Source organism: Canis lupus, chromosome 37, assembly GCF_003254725.2.
Source record: "Canis lupus dingo isolate Sandy chromosome 37, ASM325472v2, whole genome shotgun sequence".
Classification (NCBI taxonomy): Eukaryota; Metazoa; Chordata; class Mammalia; order Carnivora; family Canidae; genus Canis; species Canis lupus.
The window spans coordinates 18499002-18526431 of NC_064279.1; the positions used below are offsets into that span (position 1 = coordinate 18499002).

Genomic DNA, 27430 nt, shown 5'->3' on the forward strand with positions numbered 1-27430 from the left:
TTTCCAGACTGACCAAAATTATTTATTGATTTAGTATTTTAAGGATGTCCATTGACTCCTGGTGGAAAATTAAAAGTGGTGCTTGAATTTGAGGTTGTCAGTATTTTATCCTTTTTGTCTAGAGCAGGAGACACTTGATTTGTGTGGTATGAATACAATTCAGAGAGGAACATGAAGTATATAAAAATTCAGGGAGTCCTTCAGTCTAGAACGGTCCATGTTGTTTTGCTGTCTGAATGATGGTAAGCAGGTCTGGACGGTGAGTCATGGGTGTTACTGCAATAACTTTCCAGCCAGTCTTCGTAAATAATGCTTGATCTATAAGGGAAACTGAGTTAAATGTTCATTGCATTTTTTCAGAAAGAAATTTGGGGAGGAAATAACGTGAAGTGCAAAAGAAGAAAAAAGCACAGAATAAACCAGTGCTTCAAAGGTAAGTCATTTATTTGTGATAACCTAGTTGCAAGCGCTTAAGTTTGAACTGTGATAACCGGGTTTTCTAGAGCAGTAGTTTTAAACAACTACATTAATTATTCAAAGAACTTAGGCTCACACTTTTATTAGTATGATGTTCCAGCCAAATTAATTAACTAGTCTTGGGCTTGTTGAATCTCCAATGCGTAATTACAGTAAAATCAAAGGTAGGGTTTTTAGCTGGAATCAAAGATCTCAGAAATTTTTGCTTCTACACTTATACAAAAACAGTCTATTTCCAAATAACCCATTTCAGGAGTTGAAATGGGTTGAAAGGAGTTGATGTTTTCTGGTTTATATAAATAAATCTTAATTAAGAAATAATACTAATTATATGTACAGCGCACAAAATGAAGTTGTTGAATTTTTTAAAGACACAATATCAAGAAACCCTTATATAATAAAGAGCAAATGGGTATTTACCTTGAGAGCTCCACTTAGTTAGACATGATATGCTTAACAAAAGCTGTGGACAGAATACAGACAGTTTAGAGTTAGAAGACTGTCAAGTGTAAGGAAAGAGACGTTTAGCAAGTTAGTTCAATATTATTATTATTTTTTAACAATAACAGTAGCATTTATTTTTTTTAAGCTTGGTGCAGTCCATTATTCTTCATCCTGGATTCATGGCCTTTCCCCTGACTTTGTAAATTTAATTTTTGAAATAAGTAGTATATTCACATGGTTAAAAGTTTTCCTTAGAATATGAAAGAGCTTGTAAAAAATTGAAATGTTCTTCACCACTGTCTCCCACCTATCTAGTTTGTCTTTACCACAAAGTTGGGGGAACTATTATGCATGTATAATAAAATACAAATATCTGTTTCTAAAAGATTTTTACCCTAATGGTGGCATACTCTACAAACTCCTTTGCATTTGCTTTTTTCCACTGTAGAGAAGAAAATCCTTTTAATTTGGGGGGCACTGTAGGGAAATTCATTGTGTAGATATACCAGAATCTCTTTGATATATCCTACATTGTTGGACATTAAGTTGTTCAAATATTTACCAACAGTACAGCAATGAATAACCACATATCACTCATTTCACTTGAGTGCAAGTATATCTAAAAACTACATCCCATGATGTAGATTTGCTAGAATTATTAGTACTATATCACCATATCAGGGTTTTAATGATTGGCATTCCTAACAGGAATGTATTGACATTGGCTGTTTGTACACACTCTCTCAACCCAAAGTGTTGTCAAACTTTCAATCTTTGACAATTATCTTATTGAAAAATAGTATCTTGGGACACCTGGGTGGTTTAGTAATATTAGCCTTCGGCTCAGGTCATCATCCCAGGTTCCAGGATCTAGTCCTGTATCAGGGTCCCTGTATGGAGCCTGCTTCTCCTTCCGCCTATGTCTCTGCCTCTCTTTCTGTATCTCTTATGAATAAATAAATCTTAAAAAAAAAAGAAAAATGGTATCTCCATGCAGTGTTAATCTGCATTTCTTTTATTATTAGTGAACATATTATATTATAGATATTATATTATAGATATTATATTATAGATATTATATTATAGATATTTTTATTTCTTTTTCTGTGAATTGTTTATGTACTTGTTAATTTTTCTATCAGGATGTAGTCTCTTTATTAATTTGAAATAGTGTTTTTTTAAATTAGGAAGATGAGCTTTTGCTGATACTGATTACTTTTTTTATGGTTTTTGCTATTTGTCTTTTGACTTTGCTTCTGGTGAATTTTGCCATATGGAGTTAAAAAAATTATGTGGTTGAATTTATCAAGACTTGTAATGCCTTCTGGGTTTTTATCAATGTTAGAAATACCTTCTCACTCCAAAAGTTATACAATAATTTATCCACAGTTTTTATGCTTTCAGCTTTTACATTTAAATTTTTGAACCATTTGAAATTTATCCTGGTATGACATCCAGATCTGACTTTATTTTCTAGATGACTATTCACTCCTCCAAACAATATTTATTGAATGATTCTTCTTTTATGTAATCTTTTTATGGCAATAACCAAATGTAAAACTTTGTTTATAGGGGGGAAAAAGTGTAGTTTAATCAAGATTATCAGTGAAAATGTGTTTGGCTGACTTCTTTTCTTTTGTCCTCTCCTCTCCACTTCTTTCCTCTCCCTCCTTTCCTTCCTTCTTCTCTCTGCTTTTCTTACTTTTTCACAAATCATTAGACCTCATAAGTCTACATTTACGTCAAAGCTATAAGCATAGCTTTATAGAAGAGTAGCCAGTTAGTCTTTTAAGGGGGATAGATAAGTTTCTCATTTTATTGGAAAATCTTAAATTTACAAATTATATCATGTAGTTTTATTTTGCACCTTTATTTTGTGGGATGTGCTGTTTTTCAGACCCTCTAGGTGAAGCTGCTGTAAATTGGTAGCAAGACATAGATAGTCGCTATGAGATGACTTTGATTTAAGCAAGAACACTAGACAAGGAGAAGAACTAAATTTTAGCACCAGCCCTTCCATTAATGATGTGACCCTCACTCAGTAACTAGACCTCTTTAGCCCTCAGCTTCCTCATTTTCATAATTGCTTGTTGTAAAGGATTTTGAGATCTCTCCAACTTTAATATCCTATTAAGCTTATTCTGATATAAACCCTGTCTATCTTACAGATATTTTATAAAGATCTAGCAAGAAAAAAATACATGTGAAAACAGATTTTAATCTGTATAACAATACATAGGAATGTCAAAACCCACTGGAATAAAAATCTTATGTGTATAGTCAGATTCTTCTTAGAGTTACTGGGTAATCGATTGTAATAAAAAAACATGTAATTTCAATAAGAGAGGCAGAGACAAAGAGGTTATTTTAACCAACCCAATCAGTTGAGAGTTGCTATAACCACCGAGCACAAGAGATTGTACCTTCATAGTTGATGCAGCCATTGGAGTCTTCCTGACCTGCCATCAGGGCTTCCACTTCCTCCTCTTTCATTTTTTCACCTGATGAAACAAAACACTTCGCTCAGAAAGAAAGCCAGAAGATATTTTCTAAATTCCATCATAAGTGATCAGTTTTGGGCTCCTGGAGACTGTGATTAAGCTCTTGGAGGAAAAAAAAAAAAAAAGCTCTTGGAGGACAAGAATCAAGCCCATCCTGTTCCTCTGGCACTTAGTACATTGTTAATGAATTGTTTTTAAGTGAATGAATTAAATACATATTATCGTGATCATCCATACTCTATCCTATAAAAACTACAATGCTTTATTTATTCATTACCAACTTACCTTTTCCACAAAACAAACCCCACTGACACCAAAGCCAATGGAAATAGTCATTAATTTTTTACTATTCTTTTTCACCTTGTAGCTTTTCCCTTTAACTAATTTATTATGACTTGATTCCCCCAAGTCACGCTCTTTCCTATATATTCTGTGCTATTAAGTCCGCTGAAATAAATTTTCCTTACCCAATGTGGCTAAAACATGACGGAGTTCAGCACCCATGACTGTGCCGTTGCCTTCCTTGTCAAAGACACGCAGACCCTCAACAAAGTCTTCATAAGTGCCCTGGTCCTTGTTGTTGGAAATAGCTTGCATCATGGGCAGAAATTGTTCAAACTCAATTTTCTTGGCATTCATCTCTGGAAGAAATTGCAATTTGGAAAGTTATTAGCTACCATAAAATGTCATTCTGAATCACAAATTAAAGTTGAAAGTTCATTTCAGATGATCTAAAATATCTTCATATAGCTAAAATTTCTGTTGGTGAATTGCTGATGACAAAGAAATTGGTAATAGATAATAGCATGAGCTCTGGAGTCCTAGTGCTTAAGCTGTTATCCCCGATCCTTCATTTATAGCTATGTAATCACAGGCAACTTTCTTAACCCTTTTGTACCTCAACTTTTTCATCTGTAAAGTAGAGATTCCTCATAGTGTGTGAGTACTAAATGAGACAATACATGCAAAATTTATTGCAATAACCTGAAACAAATGGAGTGCCGAGTAAGTGTTAGCTACTTTTTATTAGTATTATCAATTTAATTTTCTCTATAAATACCAGAGAAGCAATGTAAAAATAAACTGATACAACACATCTATTAGCATATAAATACAGTAAAACTTAGCTCAACTGTAATATCTAAATGCTTCCTTTGTCTTGAGCTTTTGTAGAATGTCAATGTCTTTAAATTTTAAGTGAATTTAAAAAGAAGACTATGGGGCACCTGGGTGGCTCAGTCAGTTAAGCGAGTGCCTTTGGCTTAGGTCATGATTCTGGGGCCCTTGGATCAAGCCCCACATTGGGCTCCCTGCTCAGTAGGAAGTCTGCTTCTCCCTTTGCTCCCCCCCCCCTTTTGCTCATCTACTCTCACTTGAATTCTCTCTCTCTCTAGAATGAATAAATATAAATAAATAAATAAATAAATAAATAAATAAATAAATAACTGACTATGAGGAGAGTGTGTATGTCAAATACCTTGTAATCTCCTGACTTTTTGCAGTTTAGAGGTCTGGGGATGGTAAGATTTTCTTCAGTATCTCCTAACAAGGTAAATTGTGCTCGCAATAAAAGTATCTAACAGACTATCCAGTTGGATGTGAATGGATTAAGTTATGTAACACTAAAATCAAAATTCCCTTTTACTAGATTTTCCTCATAGAATAAAAATGAAATAGTATTAAAAAGATCAAGTTTGAATGCTGAATAAAATGAACTTTTACTGAAAATTCTTAAAAAGATGGGTGTTTAGTAAGTTAGAAAGTGGCATCAACAAAGTAAGATCTAGCTTATTGTTCTCTTACTTTTACCCATGTTCTCAGCTACCTTTTGTGTGATTTACCTGGACATATTTCTCTAAAGAAAATGATGTTTAAGAAAAATTCCAACAGACTGATTTAGAGGTAGGTTTGCTTGAAATCAAATCCCCTCCCACTCTGGTAACAAAGGGAGATAGTCTTTTCAGTTATCAAGTGTAAAATGAGAGGAGTTGCTTTTTGCTAGATTACTTGCTTTTTGCTTTCCCCTGTTTTTTTTTTTTTTTTTTTTTTTCCCTCATGGCAAAACTAAATAGGCCAAATATTTATTTGAAAAAATTTCAGAGGGATCCCTGGGTGGCTCAGCGGTTTTGCGCCTCCCTTTGGCCCAGGGCGTGATTCTGGAGTCCCAGGACGGAGTCCCGCATCAGGCGCCCTGCATGGAACCTGCTTCTCCCTCTGCGTCTCTCTCTCTCTCTCTCTCTCTCTGTGTCTCTCATGAATAAATACATAAAATATTAAGAAAAAGAAATAAAAAGCTTTGCATATACATTAGAAAATTTAAATTTTTTTTTCAGTTTTGTCTCATCTTTTTTGTTCAGGGTGGTATTATCCAAGAGACTATTATACTTTGCCATGAACCATTGGGATCAAAAGGTTTTTTTCTTGTTCCAGACTAACTGGATTAGTTTATTGAGCAAACTTCTACAATGTTGCCACTTACATATCTCGCTGTCTTTTGTCCCAGGATTTACTTTGGGGGACTGAGTGTAGATTTTGACTTAGATTTTTAAGTCTTCTTATAAGCCTTTGGAAATAGGAAATACTCTTATTATGATGCCATTCTGTCGATTCTTAATTAGGATAGCTGAGTTGCTTTTAAGATGGTCACAGAAGCAGGGTGTCAAAGGACAGAGCACTGAGCAAAGTCAGCAGGTATTTTCAACCTCCTGAAAGCACTGAGATTTTAATTCCGCAGCTTCTGTCCTTGTGCCATTGTAATTTACTGAGTCGTTTACAAAGCGTATTGTATTTTAGTCATATTTAACGTTCTTGCAAAATGTGTTTTTGCCTTTCAAGGTTTGAAGAAAGTGTACAAATTTGGATATTATTTCATTCATTAACCTTTAAATTCTGAGCATTAGGTAGGATGATGATGATAATGATGTTAGCTTTAGATCTTATTTCATTAGCATGCAATTTTATCATGCTTGCAAATTCTCGAAGGAAGGTTAACTTATTTTATGAGGAAACAACTGGTTCTAGACAGCTAAGAAGCACACTTACCATCAAGAGCAAATTAAATTCTATTCTATGGATCTTATTTCTTAATAACTTCTCTTTTTCTTACATTCTCTCTCTCTCTCTCTCTCTCTCTCTCTCTCTTTCTTTCCTTCATGTGTGTGTGAGAGCTGGCTTCCCAGCTTCTTGGAAAAACTTGGTTACCTTCATTGCTGGGGTTTCCCAGCACCTTCTTGACCTCCGCATTGGTGGGATTTGTGCCCAGAGCCCGAAGGACATCGCCAACCTGGCTTAAGGTGATCTTACTGTCACCTGTTCTGTCAAACAGGAGAAATGCCTCCTTGAATTCTGCAAGAAACAAGAAATATTAGAGTGCTTTTTTACTTCTTCAGATCTATAAATTACTCCTAACTTCATCAAGGATCCAGTTCACACTCTCCTCTGTTTTTCAACTTTTGTAACCACTAAGTTATCTTTGGACTCTCCTTTTTCCTAGCTCAAACAGCCATTGACAACCCTTTGCGACATATCTTTTTGGACTACTCCAAGACAGCTTTTTCAACTTCAAATCATATATTATTATTAATCAGGTATGGAAATTGAAGCTTCTTGTCATATTTATTCATATTTCCTTCGTCTGCCTGGCAAGCAGACTAGGTTAAAAAATTCTGAGGTCTTGAGAAAGCTTAAGAACTCCTCATAATTAAGAAAGTTAATAAAATTTCAAGAAAACAATTTTTCAATCAGGATTGTGTTATATAAGGTTGACCCAGATTTCTCAAATTATTTAGAGAAACCTCCTCTTGGAGTACAAATTTCCTAGACTCTCCCTTGACTGGTTATTTTCAGGAGCAACTTAATTTTTCAGGAAAAAAAATTAGAAAAGTGAAACAAATCTCTAAATTCTATGGTGTCATTTAACCACTTCAGTATATGACTTTAATAAGCTCTTACTATAATCAGTCTGGAAGGAGAATATTTGTTTGCCTCTATCATTATGATAATCTCCTTAAACCTTACTCTTTCTCAGTTAATACATTTGACAACATGTTGCTATATTAGCTTTAGAATTTAAGTATACATTTTTATATATATACTTAAATTCATTTTTTAGTGTATACATTAGTTCATTACATTTTACATTACATGTAATTCAATACATTTTTTAGTGTATACTTAAATTCACATGCAATTTTAAGGAAAAATACAGAGAGATCTTTTAATTAAATTAGTTTCCCCCAGTAGTAACATTTTGCAAAGTTATAGTATACTATCACAACCAGAATGTTCATATTGATAGACACCAATTTTATTCAGATTTTTCTAGCTTTATTTGTACTTACATGTCTTTACATATAAGTACATATTTTTCAAGTGTTGTCTCTTTTTATCACAATCACTCTATTGCTAACTTTCCCTAAACTTTGTCATTCTCTGTTGATGGGACTATTTTGGCCTTTCAGAAATTATGTTAACAAAGAATTAAGAAGTATATACCAAAAAGACAGAAAAGGGTACTGCTATGGATTAAGGGGCAGGAAACAACAATTTAATTGAAACTTCTAAACTTAACTAAAATAAATTTTCTGGTGAACCCAAAAGTACTGACGGCAACTTGTTGGAATTAATCCCAGCAACACTCAAAAAACCATTTGTGAATGAACTGGTGAGCTGAAAGCAGTGTATTTAGGCCATTAGTAGCCTCAGATCAAAAGATGCCACCTAGATAGATTACTCAGCAAAATACCCTGTTTTATCATCCCTCCATCCCTTGATCTAAAGTTGCACCAGACATTATGTTTACAATCAACTTAGATCATGTCACCATTGTTTGCTAAAATTTCCCCTTTAGATTCTATGCAATTTAACTATAACAAATCATTCCCCTAAACTAAAAAGTATGCTGTAGGCACAGTGGGGTCATTGGTCAAATATTATTTTTCATCTTTCTAAGGGACATGTGAAACTGAACTATTCTTGTTACTGGCTCCAGGCTTTCATGCAGATTGCTCAGAGGGCTCACTATTACTCTGGTCAGATGCTGATATAGAAATAGGATTTTATGGGCTGTAATAGAATCTCTCTGACATTAACCCTTTGTTGATTTAAACAAGAAAGATATTGCTCTTCCTACCTCAGATTTTTAAGATTTATTCTCTTGAAGAGTCTAGAATAATGAAATATTATTATTATAAACTACTACCTAGAGACTGGCCACCTGTTTTGTAAATAAAGTTTGATTGGAATACAACCCATTCATTTATGTATTGTTTATGGCTATTTTTAAACCTCAGTGATGGAAGTGAGTTGTTTTCACAAAGACTCCCAATAAAGCCTAACATATTGACAGTTTGGCCCTTTAAGAAAAAAAAATTGACAGCCCCTGGGCTAGACCAATACTGTTCTAGACCTTTTTTTGACACTCAAAATGTTCTATATCTGGGCTTCCCCCCAAAAAACCTGTGGCTCTTGAGCACTAAAATGTGACTAGTGCAACTGAGAAAATAGATTCTTAAATGTATTTATTTTTAATTAATTGAAATTTTAGTTTAAATAACCACATGTGGCCAAGTGACAACTCTACTGGACAGCACAGGACTTTTGAATGTGATAATTTTCCTTTTAAAAAATTTCCTTGCAACCTGTGATACATTCAAATAGAGCTGCCATGACCAAACTCTTTAATCATTGAACAAGGAAGGAAACAAAGTTTTCATTCATTCCTGAAAGCATTGTGTTTCCATTTAAATTTTAAATGCTTACATTTGTTTTCCTGGCATAACAGAAAACCAGTCCACCACACCAATGTTTCCTGAACCCTCTATATCTAAGACCTATTTCATTTATGTAGTTATAGGTTAATGGTCAACAGTAAATCCTTCAGTCCCTGCAAGGGTTTTTTTTAAGTCTTCTGTTGCTCTGTCCCACCATAGTTTGGCAGTCAAAATGACACTGTAAATTAGATATTTGAGAGGACTAGTTTGCAGTAGCTGATAATATGGCAGTATCAGTAGTTAAAGATTCATTAAAAATCAAATAATTTCTAGTAGAATTACCACTGTTTTCAATTTAAAGAAAAAAATGGTCCTTTGTAGTATAATTTCAAATGCTCTTGAGTTCTGAGCCATCAAATCTTCTAATCTCTCAACATGAGGCCATCAGCCATGCTGTAGATACATGTGACTTTTTACTAAAGCAAATATCCTTTTTTTCTTAATTGATGTCCAAATATGACATCAATAGACTGAAAATGTGGAATTTTTTAGGTAGAAAAGCAAATATTTGCATAAGTTCTTATTAAACACCTATAATTATAATCACTTATATATTACATATCATAACATATATACATGCTAATTTTTGACCATATCCTAATTTATATGTTATCATTTAACTAAATTTTTTCTTCCCCTCCCTTCTATTGATGTATTTCTGTTTCAGTTTCTTTGAACTTGGGACACTTTCACTCCATAAAACATTCTCCCCTACACTTTGAGAGAAGTAACACATCCTGCAGAGTATGGGATCTCTTGGATCCAAAGGCCCAGAGGAGAAAAAAGTGGAAGTGTTAGGAAACTTACTCAAATTTTCTTGAATCTTAAGAGTTTAAAGTCTTCTAGTTAGTAACTGCTTTTATGAAAATTTCTCATTAGTTTAAGCTAACGCCAGATTTTGATCCTGTTACTAATACTTTGGGTCCTTGAGCAAGTCCTATAACCAATTTGAGAGCCTGTCTTCTACCTCTAAAGATGAACCAGGAGATGTTTAATGCTCCTTGCAGTTTTATGATAGACTACTCCTCTTTCTTTGTTTCTGAATTCACTTGTATTCTATATCCACTTCACCTACTTCTCTCAAGTCACTCTGATGCCCATTGAAATTATGTAGGTTTGGTAACTGGGCAGTTTCACAATCAATACCATTTTCTAAATTGAGCAATTCAGACCTGCCAAGTCTTTCTTTAGGGATTTGATGAACAGATTAGCCATTCAAAATCTACAACTTTTCTTGGGGTAATATATATGGTATTGGCTACTGTATCAAAATGGTATTACTTAGAAATCAGTGAATACAAGGACCTATTTTATGGTATGTCTTTTGTTTGCTTAAACCTTTGACAACTGATTATAGGCAAGGGGTTCAAGTTGAGAAAACTTATATTTAGAGTGATTGAGAGCATTTATATTTAGAGTGGAAACACCAGTGAGGATAATTAGGAAGAGCTAATCTCATCCCAAAGGAGTCAATTTTCTCACATGCCATCTTTATGAGTGTGCACATATTAACAACTGTATCTTTCGAACTTACCATCCTGCTGTTCCTTAGAGAACTCGATCTGTTAGAAAGAAATTAACCACAAAGAATATTTTAAGCAAACAAAGATGCCCTGATTTTTTAAGTGTATCCAAGCTCATTCCCTGAATCATCATCAAAGTAAAGCTCCAAGAGTAAGCCGACTTTTCAGAGTTCAGGCATAGCTTGGACACTAACAGTTTGAGCCACGCAGTAACATGCCTTAGAGGTAAGAGATATTTCAGAAACTAGGCAGTACTCTGCCTCCATGTGGAGTAGAGAAGCTCACTTCACTTACCAGCAATCTGCTCAGCGCTGAAGGACTGCAGTGGCAAGAGAGAGGGAGAAAGAAAGAAACAACTAGTACTCTTTCAAATGCATTGACAGAAGGATGAGTGCTCTCTGTTCTGAGATTTTTAGGAGGACATGTAGGTGTCATAGAGTAAGAAGGTTGCCTTAGGATACTTTCGAATCTAGGAAAAATAAGCTATTGCAAAAGATAGTTAGGGAACATCTCTCTGTTTCTCAGTCAATGAACCAATGATTTAACAAATGCTAAGTTAAATGACTTCCTGGAATTATAGTAGTCTGTGATATATTTAAGATATGTCTAATACAGATACACTGCATTCAGAAATACAGATACACTGAATTAAAAAGATCTCCTTAAGTCTTTTTTCTACTTAACCAGTAGGTTTTTGCTCGATGTGTCATGTCAGAAGTAGTTTATTTAATTTTAGCCATCTTCATCAGACTGTTTTTAAAGGTATAATATTTTGCTATACTAGTAGTTTCCACCCCCACCCCACAGTTAGATATAATAAATCTTATGTGATATAGCAAAAGTTAGTGAAGCATATAAAGTACTGCTTTGGGGAAAAAGATGTATTTTTTTCAATTAGCATAATAGCTCAAATTAATCTCTTCTATCCTCACCCCACCTCAACAAAAAGCAAAGGTAGATTCTGTAGACTTCTACTGAATATGTTCTCCCCTCAATTCTGTTCCTTGTCTGCCTTTCTACTCAATAAGGTCATATGCACGATTATATCCTCCTATAAAGGACAAACCGTTTTCTCCTAGGACCCACCATGGCAGAGGCTCTGGGCTGCGGAACAGTGGCAAAGCTGAAGAGTGAGTTGAGGGCCGCTCCAGTCCCTGAGTGGGGCCTCCTTTGCTGAGGCTGCCTTTTATTGTGGGGGGAAGCTGTGACCTCACAGCTAGCATCAGGTTTCAGAGAGAAGTGGCCACTCCCCTTAGAGAGTTCTTTAGCTTTCTTAGGGCAAAGGGAAGGAGGGCTCTGTACCCTGAGGGCTATTTTTAGGAAGCCAGAACCTATGAGTAGACAGCCATAATGAGACGAAGCCTGTCAGTACTTTTATGGTCTTTATCCCTGAGGTGTTCTCTTGGAGTCTCTTCCTTTAAGAAGCTTCTTACTTGCTCAGTGGCAGAGGAGCTTAGAATTTCTCTAACATTCAGGCTGACCCCTTCTCTTGATGAATTATGGACTTTGCAAACTTCGAGTCAGCAAGTTTTGGTATTTAATGGAAGTTTTTGGATGGACTGGTTTGAGGTTTCAAATGGCACTTGCTATAGAAGGAACATCCTCTGGAGCTCTGTCCCTTGTGGTCAGGTTCAGAAGACTTGAAAAGGCCATGAGTATTCTCCATGTTTCTTAGGGTTCACCCAAGTGACAATGCTGTCAGTTCTTGAAATCTCTAACTAAAGACCACTCTTCTGCAAATTGTATTCTGAGACATACAGAGTTTATCTAAGCCAGGGATGATTTTGAGCTCATTAGTTTTCTTACATCAGGGGTGGATATTTTCTTCCAACCTCAGTCTCCAGAAAGACCCAAAGCAGGGACTATAGAATGCTAATTTACACTTTAGGATTTTAAAGATGTCTAAGGGATTGACTGGTAATGGATTTTCATGGGAGCTTACCTGAAAATAGGAGGTAACTCCCTTCCTAGAATGGTACTGTGAAAAGTGGTACTAGGAAAGAGTAGTCCTAGAATGCCCATGAATGTTCAGACAGCATGTTTTTTTTTTAAAATATTTTATTTATTTATTTATTTATGAGAGACACACACAGAGAGAGAGAGAGAGAGAGAGAGAGAGACATAAGCAGAGAGAGAAGCAGGCTCCATGCAGGGAGCCTGACGTGGGACTCAATCCCAGGTCTCCAGGATCACACCCTGGACTGAAGGCGGCACTAAACCGCTGAGCCACTCAGGCTGCCCTTGACAATATGTTTATCAGTTTTCTACATACTTAAAGGAGTTTATAGGTATAAAGGATGTTGGAGATCAATTTTGATTTAAGTACTGTGTCAGCAATTGTTTTTAAAGGAATGATCACCAAAAGCATGAAGTCTCCCCCTGCTAGACAGATGAATACTTCGCAGCTTTCCCTCAAGCCATTTAGGAAAAAATCAATATTTAAATGAACGTCACTTTCTTTTTTCCATATCACTTTTTGTCTAAAGTTTGCAAGTAATGAAAAAAATCTCATAGGGCCAAAGTGATGATTAAAAACATAATTTAAAAAATATTACTACCCGGGAAAATGTATTTTCATAAATAGATATTTTGAGAGTTTATGAGAAATGGAAGTTAGTAGAAAAATTTAAGTGCTTTAAATTATTAGGAGGAATGGAAGGGAAGGACAAAAGTGGAAATTTGTAACCTTTGATAACTGTGTAATTTAGAGTCTCATGATTTTTATTTAAATGCAAGTTAGTTAACATGTATGCTAAAATTGGTTTCAGGTATAGAATCTAGTGATTCATCACTTACATATAATACTCATCATGAGAGCCCTCCTTAATGCCCTTCACCCATTTAGCCCATCCCCTGCCCACCTCCCTCCATCAACCATGGAGTCTCATGATTTTTGATGCCCAAATTAAAGCCATGAGAGCAGAACATGTTTCTGTATGTTCTTTTAGTCTTGAATTATATTTATGTATCGTGTCATTAAATTTGAATTGCTCTATGAGTAATATTGAGAGCTAGTATGTATCTTTAGTAGAATTAATAACTACAAATAATACAAAATAAATCCATCAAAATTGCCCTACATTATGCCCTATGTAATGCTCATTTTCTTTTCTTTCTTTTTTTTGAATATAAAAATGTGTCCTTGAATTTATATAAAATATGGTCAATTTGTGTAAAATCTGTGGAGTAAACTGGAAAGTCATTTTAAAAATTGTATTTATGCTATAGATAAGCTCTTGGATATGATGTAAAGGTTTTCTATTATTAAAATAGAAGTGGCAGGCAGTTGTCAAACTATTTCACTCTACTTCCTCTGTGTATCTTTAGCCCATAGAAGATCAGAATTTAGATTTTTTTGTACCTATTAAAAATCAAAGTAAACATGTAAGCGAGTTATTGACCACAATAAAAAAGGCTACAGTGTAGTCCAGTCTAGAGAATAAACTATAGTTTAAAAGTGAAAAGACCTGAATGCTGTGCTCATAGAATAAATGGGAAATGTTACTTTATCTCTGGTACACTAACAAATGATGAAAAGTTTCTCTTCCATCTCTTCCTTGGTGTTGTAATGATGAAGTAATCAGCTCTTTAAACAAAGGCATGATATAAATACAAAATGTCAGCTGATTTAGGACTCAGTTTGCTATATCATCATTTGGTTTGTTTTAAAAATTAGACTTAAGTCTCTTCTATCTCTGTTTCTTAGAAATTAACTATTCAAAGTCCTGATAAAATCTCCCCCTCTTGAAAGAAACTTTTCTCTCTACTTAGCTCCTTTCTTCCAACTGAAAGATGTTTAGGCTTCCTGGTAGCAAGCTTCTGGAAGGCCCAGACCATTACTGAAAGCCATTTATTTTTGTCCTTGATGCACACTGAGCATAGGCCCACCCCAATTTCTTCCTGCTATATAGAGTGCTGCCCCTGCCTTATTCTTTTTTTTTTTAAAGATTTTATTTATTTATTCATAGAGACACACAGAGAGAGAGGCAGAGACACAGGCAGAAGGAGAAGCAGGCTCCAGGCAGAGAGCCTGACGCGGGACTCGATCCACGGTCTCCAGGATCATGCCCTGGACTGCAGGCGGCGCTAAACCGCTGTGCCACCGGGGCTGCCCCCATGCCTTATTCTTATATTTTATTCCTCATAGCTCTAGAAAATATCTTGCCTATATTAGTTCAACAGATTTGCAAAAACTAACATCATTAGAACACATGTAGAGTAAATTTCTCCTTCAAATATGAGCTTCTCCTCTAGAATATTTTATTGCCCGAGGGAAGAGACTTCATCATCTCCTTTAAAGAGCTTACATTCTACAGAAGGTGCATATGTTCTCCCTCAGTGCTACACATCCAGCACCTGGAACTGCAAAGCATATACTAGGCATGCTCATTGCTCATTTTGAATTATTGATATATGTGCCTTTATATTTCCAGAGCCTTTCCTTAGATTTTATATAAATGTTTATTTTTAAAAATGATTTTATTTATTTATTCATGAGAGATGCAGAGAGAGTGGTGGAGACATAGGTAGAGGGAGAAGCAGGCTCCCTGTGGGGAGCATGATGTGGGACAATGTGGGACTCAGTCCTAGGGCCCTGGGGTCATGACCTGAGCCAAAGGCGGACACTCAACCACTGAGCCACCTGGGCATCCCTATATAAATGTTTATGATCAGGAATTCTAATTTTCCAATGCTTGATTTTTAAAAAGATTTTATTTATTTATATGACACACAGAGAGAAAGGGTACACATAAGCAGAGGGAGTAACAGAGGTAGAGGGAGAAGCAGGCTTTCCTGTAAGTAAGGAGCCTGACATGGGGCTTGATCCCAGGACCCTGAGATCATGACCTGAGCTGAAAGCAGACACTTAACCAACTAAGCCACCCAGGGCCTTGATTTGCTTTTTTACAGGGCTTTTCCATCTTAGCCTAATACCTCTGTTAGACTGTTAGTATAATAACTACATTCTACATTTTTGTGACTCATGTGCTCTCTGGTATTGGATTTAGTAAGTTGCAGTTTACAAGTTACTTGTACTGAAAAAGGTTTTTTATTGCAATGTTTACAGATCTTTTCTCACTTTGAGGAGCATTTTTCTATTAGTAATCATGATGGTTAACTGATTAAAGACAAGATAAAGCTTCTGGTATATAGAAGGAATTAATTTATAGGGAAAATATGAGAACGAATTTAATCAAACAGGTCTTGAAATTGCTGTATGTTAAGCTTTAGTATAACAAGAAGAGCTATAATTAAGGACTATCTGGGAGATCCATGACATTGAATACTGAGTGAAAATGCCTCAGGAAGGGACACAGACTATAGTCTTTAAACAATTTCATCTTCCCTGCAAGACGTAATGAGGCTAATTCCTGGTAAGGCTCAGTTAAAGAAGTTAATCTCACCAGGGCTGGGATTCAAGCAAGAAAACATTGCTGCATGTTCTCTAATTTAATGCCGGGCAGAGAGGCCTCTAAAGACTTAGGATGTATGCAAACCCTAAGGAAAACTTAGATGATTAATTTTCACTCTAATCACACAGAGTGACCAGGACTCACCATAAAAGGCCTGCAGAAATACTGTTTTGAAAATAAAGAATTTTGTGCCTCAGAATAATTTGCTTCATTTAAAGGATATACCTATTTTTCATAGCATTTTTTTTACCTCAACAAAGATATACTTAGGCTGGTGACTATAATATGATATAAAGAGGAGACATTAAGAACAACGAGAATACAATACCAACCCAGGCTGTCTAATATAAGAGAGATGGCTGTATTGGATGCATTGATCTGAGCAGAAGGGGAAATGAGTAATTCTGTGCTCAGAAAGTGTGGACTAGCCAAATAAAGCAAAGGCTGAATTATTAACATAACACAATTCACACTATAAGAATTAATGAGAAGCCTAAGTGAATTTTAACAAAAACTTTAAAATGTGACCTTAGTTTATACTTTAGACTTTTTATTAGCTTTCCTTTGGTTAATAATTGATAGATTTGAGAGTTGTACCTTCTCTGTTTTATACATTTATTTGCATGTAGTTTATTAAAAAAACAAGTTGTGTTTTGTTTCTTCTTTCCTCTTTTTATTTTCATAATAGGGGCATTAGAACATTTCTTGGTGTGTGTGTTTTAAAAAATTAAAAGTGTCTGCTTTTTTCCTACTTATTTGGAATGAAATTTCCTCTTGTGACCACAGTGATATGTGAATATTGGCATTACCATTTTAGAGATTTCAGGTCTTTTCATATGCTGGAAAGAAAACTAGACAGGGATTGAAGTACATGGAATTTGTTCTGTTATAATAAAGTGTGTGTGTTTTGATGAAATAACTTCTCTTATCTGGGTCAAGGCTTCCTCAGATATGGAATATTATACTGTGTGATTTCTAGGGTTGCTGTGGTTCTGCAATGTTGTGAGTTTTCCATGCTTTTGTTAATAGAATCTACCTCAACTCACTTTTTTTAAAGACTTTTTTTTAGAAGATTTTATTTATTTATTTGACAGAGAGAGAGAGAGAGAGAGCACAGCACAAGCAGGGGGAGTTGAAGGAGGAGAGAGAAAGATAGAAGCTGACTCCCCGTGAAGCAGGGAACCCAATGTGGGGCTCCTTCCCAGGACCCTGGGATCATGAGCTGAGCTGAAAGCAGACACTTAACCAACTGAGCCACCCAGGTGCCCCTCAAGTCACTTTTTTAATGGAAAAGGACATGGTACTTAAATACTCAATAAGTAACATTATTTTGAAGTAATTTAGATAAAGAGGAGTCAAAATATAATTTCATAACACTGTATTCAAGTGAATCAGGTGTTTTATGAACAAGAGACATTGTAACATTGGGCACTTACTAGGTACAAAGACTTTACTTGTCACAGTGGTAGGAAGAATATAAAGTTGAACAAGATATGGTCTTATCTTTAGGATATATCTTTTTTCTCTGGCTTCAGTTCACTACCATTAATTTTTGACCAGAATGGCAAGGATTTATCATCCATATGGTTTACATTTTTAACTAGTATAATTAAAGCCGTTGCTACTTGTATATTGCAATTTTTTTGCCCTCCAAATTCTGATTTGGAGTGAGAAACAAACTGTAGAAGTTGATGTAGAAACAAACTGTAGAAGATCTTATTTTCATACAAAAAGTATTTCAGTATGAGGAGAAGCAGAAGAAAGTGTAAGATCAGCAGACTAAATATAATCCCTTCCATAATTTCCATGAGTCAGATGGTGCTTAATGCTGGGTAATTATGGAAGGACTGCTAAAGACAACTTGCCAGGGGGTTCATTCGCAGCATTAAAATGTCAAGAGTCTAAATTTGGCACTGTCACTTTGTGGTCTCCTTGTCTTGCAAAGATTTCATTATCTTTAAAATCAAAAGGGCTATTCACTATTAACTGGTGAACATATCTATTCCTTTCCCAACTGCATTTTACTTTGCAAAGACATTATCCAGTTACATATAATTCAAAATATAATTTTAGAGACTTACAGAATGCCCTTTAGTATTTTCCCACTCCATTCCACCTGTTCTCTTCTTGTACAGCATAGATGTTTGAGAGTGGAAACTTGATATCGATATCTAGTGGTAGTCTCAAATAATTTTTTATTTGCTCCTAAGGTTATATTCCCACTGCAAACAGACTAATATTGCCATTTGTTATATTATAGTTACATTAAAAATTAATTCATATTATTGAAAGGCCAAGGTAAAAAAAAAAAAAACAACACTTTTTTTTAAGTAGGCTACACACCCAGCATAAAGTCCAGTGCAGGGCTTGAGCTCAAGACCTTGAGATCAAGCCCTGAACTGAGATCAAGAGTTGGACGCTTAACTGACTGAGTCACCCAGGTGCCTCAAAAAAAGACACTCTTAAAATTACATAAAGAAAACTTAGAGACAACTTATAAATGTTTTCACCCATTCCATTTATTTATTTATTTATTTATTTATTTATTTATTTATTTATTTTCACCCATTCCTTTTAATCAGAAATTGACTTTTTCTAGCTAGTTAAGGTTAAGATTTAATCGTGATATATGTAGTATTATATTTCTACACATCACTTTAAAGAATATATGGTTGATATTTCTTTCCAGTTTCAAACATGCTATCTATTTGTTAACAAAATGAGATCTCATACCTTTGTTAGAATATTATTAGCCTAATGCCAAAATTTGGAGGTCAGTTTTGGTATATATGTATATTTCATTTAAAAAACCAAAATTATTTTATTTTATTTTTAAGATTTTATTTATTTTTTTGAGAGAGAGAGCATGAAAGAGAGAGAGAGAGAGAGAGAGGGAAAGAGAGAGAGAGCAGGAGCAAAAGGAGAGAAGCAGACTCCCTGCTGAACAGGAGCCTGATGCAGGGCTCAATCCCAGGAACCTGAGATCATGACCTGAGCCGAAGGCAGGCGCCCAACCAACTGAGCCACCCAGATGACCCACCAAAATTATTTTAAAAATTCAATCCATTTCATTACATTGAAGAGCATTTCAAAAATACTTTGGTATAGTTTATTTTCTTCAGCTGTTTGAGATATAATTGACGTAGTGTAAATTTAGAGTGTACGATGTGATTTGATATATGATAATTTTGATATTATGAGGCTGTGATCGTATAGTGGTTGGTACTCTGTGATGTGATATTGTGAGATGATTACCACAATAAAGATATTTGATATATCCATCACATCACATCATTTTTTAAAATTAAAAAAAGCGTGTGTGTGTGTGTGGTGAGGACTTTTAAGATCTACACTCTTAGCAACTTTAAAGTATATAATATGGTATCATTAACTATAGTCGCTATGCTGTACATTAGATTCCAGAACCTATTCATCTTATAACTGGAAGTTTGTACCCTCTGACCGTGTTCACTCATTTACCCCACCCCCAGCTCCATCATTGGCAACTACTAATTTATTCTCATAACAACTTTAAAAAAAAAATCCATGTTCCATTTATAACTCTTTGTAAGAGTTGTAACTCTCATATAAGTGACTAGGAGTCTTTCTAGGTTCCTAATCTTCCCATCTTCCAACTGTAAAAGAGAGCACTCAACCTATCAGCAACAGGTGCTAAGATAGAGGAAAGCTGTGGAGAACAGAAGAGTAGTGTACTGCCAAGGTCGAAAGTCTAGGTGAGTTTGCTCTAATGTGGGCCTGTCACTCCCTCCTCTGGCTACACAGGATTGTGCAGGGCAATATGAGATCCACTCTATCTCACACTGTTAAGAATTTAAAAAGTCTTTATGCACTTTTTTTTTTTTTGAGAAGGAGAGAGAGAGAATCGCAAGCAGGCTTCATGCCTAGTGTGGAGCCTGACATGGGGCTTAATCTCACAACCCTGAAATCATAACCTGAGTCGAAATCAAGAGTCAACCACTCAACCAACTGAGCCACCCAAGTATCTCTTCTTCACACATTCTTAACAGCAACTTACTCTTTATAAACAGGAGGCAGTCTAGGATATGATTACCACAGTTGGCTCTGGATTTGGCCTGGGAGGTTAAATCCTAGCTCCATCACCTACCAGTTATTTGATCATGGACATAGCACTGAATCTCATTAGGCTCAGTTTCTTTTCTTGCAAAATCAGGCTAAAAACAACCTCCATATAACGTTTTGAGGATTAAATAAAATAATAGGGCACAAAATTAATTCTCAATGAATATTTATTATTATATTACAAAGAACTTTATAATTTTCAAAGCCTTTCATGGGCCCTGACCTCATTTGATTTTCCCAAGAATTATTCAAAGGGAGACTAGGTTTGTATTAGCCTTGTTAGAGCTGTGAAAAAAGAATTTGTTGATTAACACAGACAATCCTATATCTGGACCAGATCAAGTCAGGTGTTGCAATTTATGTATAAATGTATACATAATATTTGCCACCACTGAATACCCATCAGTAAATAGATGAATTTATTGGGAATGCTGTATTTCCAAATTACTCATTAAATTGGCATTTTAAATCTCCCCAAGTGTATGGTAAATTGTTGAGATTTGTTATTGGATGAATTCTGTCAATGCATTCTATACCTTTACCACTTTTTGTAATATCGCTTGTAGTATCTAGTCAGAGGTGACCTGATTGAATTACAGTGAATATGGTGAGAATCCAAACTTCAGCAGCACAAGGAAAGACATGATTCAAAGTCTCATTGCCACATAGCAATCCTGACATATCAGCTAAGGCATGCATCATGCAAAAAAATTTACTTACACATTGAAGATCTTTTAAAATCTAGGCACATAGTCATCTCATTACTTATTTTCTTTCATTATTTCAACCCTTGGCTGAAGTGTTGGGCAGCAGGTGTTAATTCTTGTGTTTGCACCTGCAGCTATACTCATGGTGGGTTTTAATTCCTACACTTGAGATTCTTTCAGGCGGTGTTTTTAGTCTGGACATTGTTGTTGGAAGTGTCAGCTCTCTGAAAGCAAACAGTGCTTAGGACCACCCAGGACAGTAACTTTAATGTTCAAATGTCAGCAGTCTTTGGGTTTTTGAAAAGGATACTCACAGAAAATCCGTTAGCATAGGATGTCAGGTAAGCATTCCCTTGATGAACATCAAAGGTTTAATGCAGAACAACTGAACAAATGTTCTAAATAATCAACAAACTAGGAAATCAGGTTGGAAAGCACACTATCATAAATTGATAAAGATTGAATAATCTTTAACAATATTAAAGATTGTTCAGAGTTTATGGGGAATTAAATATATGGCTATTAAACATGGTATATTATAAAGTGGAACATAGATATTAGCTGGGAATAGTAGTGAGGAATTAAATATTACTATTGCTATGCCTGTAGTCCTACACAGAGACAGTTACACTTACACTTTAACATTACTCAAAGTTTAAAGGACAGCCAAATTTCTAATCTTATATGATTTATGAAAGAAAGTTTAAAATCCAATTAAGTTTTGTTCTTTATCGAGTTTTCAGAAAGTTAATGAACACATAGAACAGCTCTATTAATTTCCTTAGAGTTCATTTTCTCTGCTTGAAAAAAGTTTATAACTTATATGAGGTAATATATCTAGAAACATCATTAAGTGATTAAAAGCATCATAATATGAAATGTTTTAATGTACATTTTTAATTAGCCTTGTTACCTACTGGGATGAAATTAAATTTTATATAGTTCTCAAGTTGTACCACATTCCCTGGCTATACTACCTATAAATGTGCACTGATTTCATATTGATGAAGGCAAATCATTGAAGGCATTTAAAATTCCTTTAAAAAATATGTTAGTTTTGATTTGGTTCCTTTCATTTTCTCCTTATTAGGAGTAGGCTCTCTGAATGAAAAATAAAGGTTAAATTCCTCCTACTTCTAGAGTCTTTTGATGGCTCCTTTTTGGTTTGCATACCTTATCAGGTTCCAACCCATCCCTTATTCTGTAATGAACTGGTGAAGACATAGCATACCTCACCACTAGAGATGCTCTAAGAGTATTTTCTTCTTTTGTGTAGTTGTGCTAGCTACATTAGCCATGCTAGCATTAATTCAACATAAAGACAAAAGGATAAACTAATTTTTCAAGATTTAAAAGAGTATGACTTTTCTGCTGACTGTGAGCAACTAATCAGTTTAATCTCTGGGTTTAAAAAAGTGATATTTTGCCTTTTCCCAGAGACTTCTTACTGTAAAAACTGAATATTTATTTATATATTTAGTTCATATTTCTTCAGGGGAGAAAAATTAATGCCTATATTCTTTAGTGGGGTATTTTCTTTTTCTTCTTAAGAAGGCATATTTCCCCCCCTCCCAGATGCTTGTAATCCTAGATGCAAAGAGGTAATATTGTCTTATAAGTCACAATAAATATAGAGAAATAGCTTTGACACTGATTCATATCTCTAATAGGATACAGTGGAAAGTCAAATGATACAGATGATTGGAATTATTGTCATGACCGTAATCATGTTCATTGTATAATGTGGTCAGTGTGCATCTATAAAGATACATTGACTAGAATTGCTGGAGATGAAAAATTTGGCTTCCTCTTAATGAATTATATGCAGTCCTTTAGGTAGAAAACCATTTATTAGAAGATCTGACATGCATTTCTCCTCCTAAGTAGATATTCATTAAGAATAGTTCCTAAAAAAAAAAAAAAAAAGAATAGTTCCTAACCAATATTAGATTCTCTGACCAACTTTTCAAATATGACTTTAGGTACCTACAAATTCAATATAAAATATTTGATAATCCACTCCTTCTTTGGAACATAAATTTTATATTTAACCAGAATGTTATAAAATTATGAATATATTTAATGTCATCACGTATATCTAAAGGTGATCCGATTCAATATTTATGTCAGGAGTATTTTTTTAAAAATCCATGATTATACTAAAATACTCAATGAAATGTTTGTTTATAGGTCAGTTTTATCATTGCAAGTAAGCAGTATTAATTTAGCAAAATTTACATTTATTATGTACAGAACTTTTGGCTTAAGAGACATGATCACCTAACAGGCCCTTTTGCTCATTAGTTTTCCATATAAAGCAGAGTTCATTAGATAAAGATTTTCAAACTGTCATTCAGAGCAAGTCCCAGTTAAGGAGGAGAAGGTGCATGTTTGATGGATTACATCACTGAGAGGGGAACAGGCACATCCGCTGTGCCATTTTCCCAAAAGCAGATCATCTTTTGGCAGTTGAGAACTTTGATCACAGCAAAATGTTGACACAAAAATCAATCACATTCTCTTTAGTTAAAGATCAGTATACAAGAGCTCAAAGACATAAGCTAAAAGCCATATAACCAAGTTTTATAGTATTTGGAGTGTTAGTTTCATTTACAAGCAGTTCACAATTCTGAATTAAATACTGTATATAAATAAACAAGATGACAGTTATAGTCACTGAAACACTTGAGTGCATAATTGTCTGTACTGAGATCTAATCTAGTGTTGTATCAAATATTATTAAGCAAAGCTGAAGGAATTAACTAGAATTGCAAAAATCTTCTCTTTTTCAGATGAAATAAGGCAGCTGTCAAATAAATACAGCCAGGACAACTGGGTCATCAGCTGTTTTTAAACTTTTGGAAAAAAGTAGGGGCAAAAAAATTCTTCTCGGTGTAGCATCAAGGTAAGGGATCCAGTTTCTGCAGATTTTATTTAAAACAAAACGAAATGAAGCAAAACCAAAATAAAATAAGACATTGGCTTAAGTATTGGCAAAACACCTTCGCACTTATATACTTTGCCCCCAAATTGCACTCTGACCCATTAGGGAAAAAAGAAAACCAGAGATCAAAAAATGGAACAAATGGAGGTTCTGCAATAATATCATATTCCTAGTAATTTTACTGAAACCATACATTAGAGTTTATTTATTTTCTGATCAAGATTCTTTTCTCCCCCAAATCTACCAGTCCATGCAGGAACACTCTCTCTCTCAGTGAAAAAAAGATACCACTTTGCAAGTTCCTAGAGTTTCCTACTGTTGAAAGATGTTTCAGTGACCAAACAGTTCACCCCCTTAGTTACCTTAATGGCAGAGAGGTCAATTTTTTCTTCTTTGGGTTTGGCTGGGGCAGGGGCAGGTGCAGGTGCTGGGGCAGGGGCTGGGGCAGCGGCAGCGGCAGCAGCAGGTTTCTTCACATCCTTCTTTGGTGCCATTTTGCTTAAAACGATGGGTTAAAAAAAAAGTAAAGGAGCACCTCCAAAAGAACCTGTCAAAATGATTCTTGGAAGAGGAGTGGTGCTTCAGTTGACCCACAGCCCAGTGTTTTGAGGGTGGACCCAGAGTGTTACATGGTATAAGGGCATGCATATATATTTCACTTAGTGCCTAATAGAATCTTGACACATGCGGCTGGATTGGACAGTTCGCTAGTCAAGGGGGATGGCATTCAGGCTCAGACTATAAATGGAATCTAAAGGGTCAGGGCTTCATCAATTTTTTTTAAAACACCTCTTGCCTTTTTTTTTTTTCCCCACCTCCATACATAAAGGAGAAAGAAGTATGACAAAGCCAGCTTCAGATCCTTTGGTGACAGTAAAGTAGATTGACTGATACTTTTTCTTGATAGAATTACAGTTCTGCTGAAGTTGTAAATCTTTTTTTTTTTTTCATGCCTAAGAAACTTTACTGAAGGATTTGATTTCAACTTGGAATTTTGGCAGGGAGTGTCACCAACTTTCACTCATCTCCTTTGGTCATGCTCCTCCCTCCCTTGCCATAATTTGCAAGAAGTTGTTGGTCAGCAAAGAGGTCATGGTGTTTAAAAATAAAAAGCAGACGTATAAGGAAAGCTCATCTAATATTAAAGTGCTTTCCCTTCTAGGGAACACAAACTCTGCCACTCTCCTCTTTCACTTTTTAATTATAATGAACTATTATGCTAAAGAAAAATAATTCAAAACTACTTCCTATAACTTAATTTTCTTTCTATAATGAAAAATATTAAATGGGATGGAATGAACAGCAAGATTTACCTTCTTGCAAAACAGCTTTCCTAACAGTAAAATAACTGTCAATCAAAGTAGATACTTATCCATTTTACTTCCTAAATGGCATAAAGCCTAATTACCTATCTCTCGAATGCTTTTTTTTCCCATACCAGGGAGGGAAGATATATTTTTTATCTAAGTGGCCAGAGAAATAAAGAGAGAAAAGGACTTTAATTATCAATATGATGTGAATTTTAGTGGGTAACTTGAAAAATTTTCCTTTTCTGTCTTTGGGTTTCTCAGTTTGCAGAGCTAGATTCTCATATTAAGAAGCATGATTAACCAATGTACCATCTTCACTTCTGTTCTTTTAACTTGTGAGGTATTTAATTAATGAGTACTTATTAATTTAAAAAAAGCCCAAATACAAAATAAACCAAAACAAAACTTCCCTGAAAATTCAGTAGCTAGCTTGGGTTTTTAAAAAGCACATTTATACATTAGATAATTAGATATATGAGTGTGTGTATATGTATATGAATATATATGTATTTATATATGTAAGTATATATGGATAAATGCACACATTTATATTCTAAGTGTTAAATATTGTTGTGTTTAAAGATATAGATTTATTATCCATTTTTTTGGTCTGATATAGAAGCATTCCCCAATTTGGGAAAGGTCGCTATTCCTGTCCATATATTACAACTAAGAGACATTTTGACTCTCATATTAGCAATAATTCCCACTTAAGTCACATCTGGCCCGTGGTATCCAGTCTCCTTATCACTTGGGGTGGGCTGCTCTACTGAATTATATTATCTACATAGGTTCAGAAGAAGCGTTTTTATTAGCTCTTTCTTTTGCTGCCCCACACCAAGGACTCAATCATTACCTACATTAGCTGTTGGTACTCATTTCTTACATAAAGGATGGTCAGGAGAGTCTGAACACATTTTACTTCTGTATATTGTGTGTCTTAAATATAAATACTTAGAATTTTTAAAAGAATGTTATGTTTTATAATAGAAACACTATTTTTTTTTTAATAGCAGAAATCTATCCACCAATTTGTTTTCCTTTAGGCTATCAAAGGATAACTTGGGTTTTTCTGCAATTGCTGAGTGATGGATAAACTCTTACTTTAATTCACTGCCTATCTTAATACTTTGCTCCATGTGTAGAAATCCTTTAAAATCTATGACAGGCTTACATGTGAAAGGGTTTTTTGTCCTCTGAGAAAAAAAAATTGAAATAAGGACACTTTATTTCATGTTAAGGAGGGAAATAGCTTGCTCTCACTATATATCTAAATTCCTTTGTGTTACCAGTTACATATCTTCGATTTCTGAATTCATAGAAGTAAATATGTTGGCATAGAACTTTGTACTTGAAGAGTAGAGCTCACAAGTGTACAGATGCCATTTATATCATTCCAAGGGTATACGATATGGACATGATATTGCTATTAATATTAACCTCGATCATGTTGTTGAGGCAGTGTTTGTCAGGTTCCTCCTCAAAACCTAATACCTAATCTAATCATGAGAAGAATATCAATAAAGCCCAAACTGAGGAACATTCTACAAAATTTCTGACAAGTATTTTTAATAATTGTCAAGATTATGGAAACCAAGGAAAAACTGAGAAACGGTGACAGACTAGAGGGGCCTAAGGGACATGATGAGTGAATGTAATGCAGTGTCCTAGATGGAAGCCTGGAATAAGAAAAGAACATTAGGTAGAAACTAAGGAAATATGAATAAAGCATTGACTTTTCTTTTTGCTACTAATTGTGTATCAATATTGGTTTATTGTGACAAATGTACCATACTTCAGTGAGATGTTAATATTAAAAAAATTGGGCGTGGAGCGCATGGGAACTTTCCTCAACTTTTCTGTAAGTCTAGAACTATTCTAAAATAAAAAAAAAATAATGAAAAAAAAGTCTAAAAAATGTAAAAGCAAGTCACCCTGAAACAAAAGATACGTAAAGTCTCCTTCCCATTTAGTCAATATTCCTTGTGGTTTAGTCAGGTATAATATAGAAGGAAAATCTAAATGTATTCACAGTTTACAACACTGAGGACTTTTAAAAAAACATTAGTCCTACTCGACATAATGCATATGTTGCTTGGCTAGGTGTTATTTCTTATGTAGTAATTATATATGGAAAAGAAGAATCTAGAGGCTTTCTGCAACTATGATCCTGAGCAATTTAATATGGTAGTCAGAATCAAAGGGAAATTACTGTCTTGACCCCTCCTTTTTATAGGA

At 34.8% G+C, this 27430-nt stretch overlaps 2 protein-coding genes across 8 annotated transcripts in view; one reads left to right on the top strand and one right to left on the bottom strand.

The window, feature by feature from the left end:
- Nucleotides 1-27095, bottom strand: MYL1 (myosin light chain 1). 5 transcript variants are annotated; one of them, XM_025441641.2, is made up of 8 exons: nt 11803-11954; nt 11011-11035; nt 10728-10755; nt 6624-6767; nt 3890-4063; nt 3345-3422; nt 898-940; nt 1-330 (listed from the first exon to the last, which is right to left on the bottom strand). In XM_025441641.2, exons 1-7 carry the CDS (start codon nt 11937-11939, stop codon nt 912-914), a joined length of 615 nt encoding a protein of 204 aa, XP_025297426.1. In that variant the 5' UTR covers nt 11940-11954; the 3' UTR covers nt 1-330; nt 898-911. The 5 variants fall into 5 exon arrangements, with proteins under 5 accessions (XP_025297426.1, XP_048962659.1, XP_025297427.1 ...); XM_049106702.1 differs by having other exon boundaries at nt 1-318; nt 11011-11199; nt 11803-11888; XM_025441642.3 differs by lacking the exons at nt 11011-11035; nt 11803-11954 and adding an exon at nt 24245-27095 and having other exon boundaries at nt 1-318.
- CPS1 (carbamoyl-phosphate synthase 1) overlaps nt 1-27430 on the top strand; it is a 354353-nt gene that overhangs the window by 69837 nt on the left and 257086 nt on the right. For all 3 annotated transcript variants that reach the window (XM_049106700.1, XM_049106699.1, XM_049106701.1), the window contains exon 3: nt 361-433. The gene's annotated coding sequence lies outside the window, so the exon portion shown is untranslated. The remainder of the gene's footprint in view (nt 1-360; nt 434-27430) is intronic.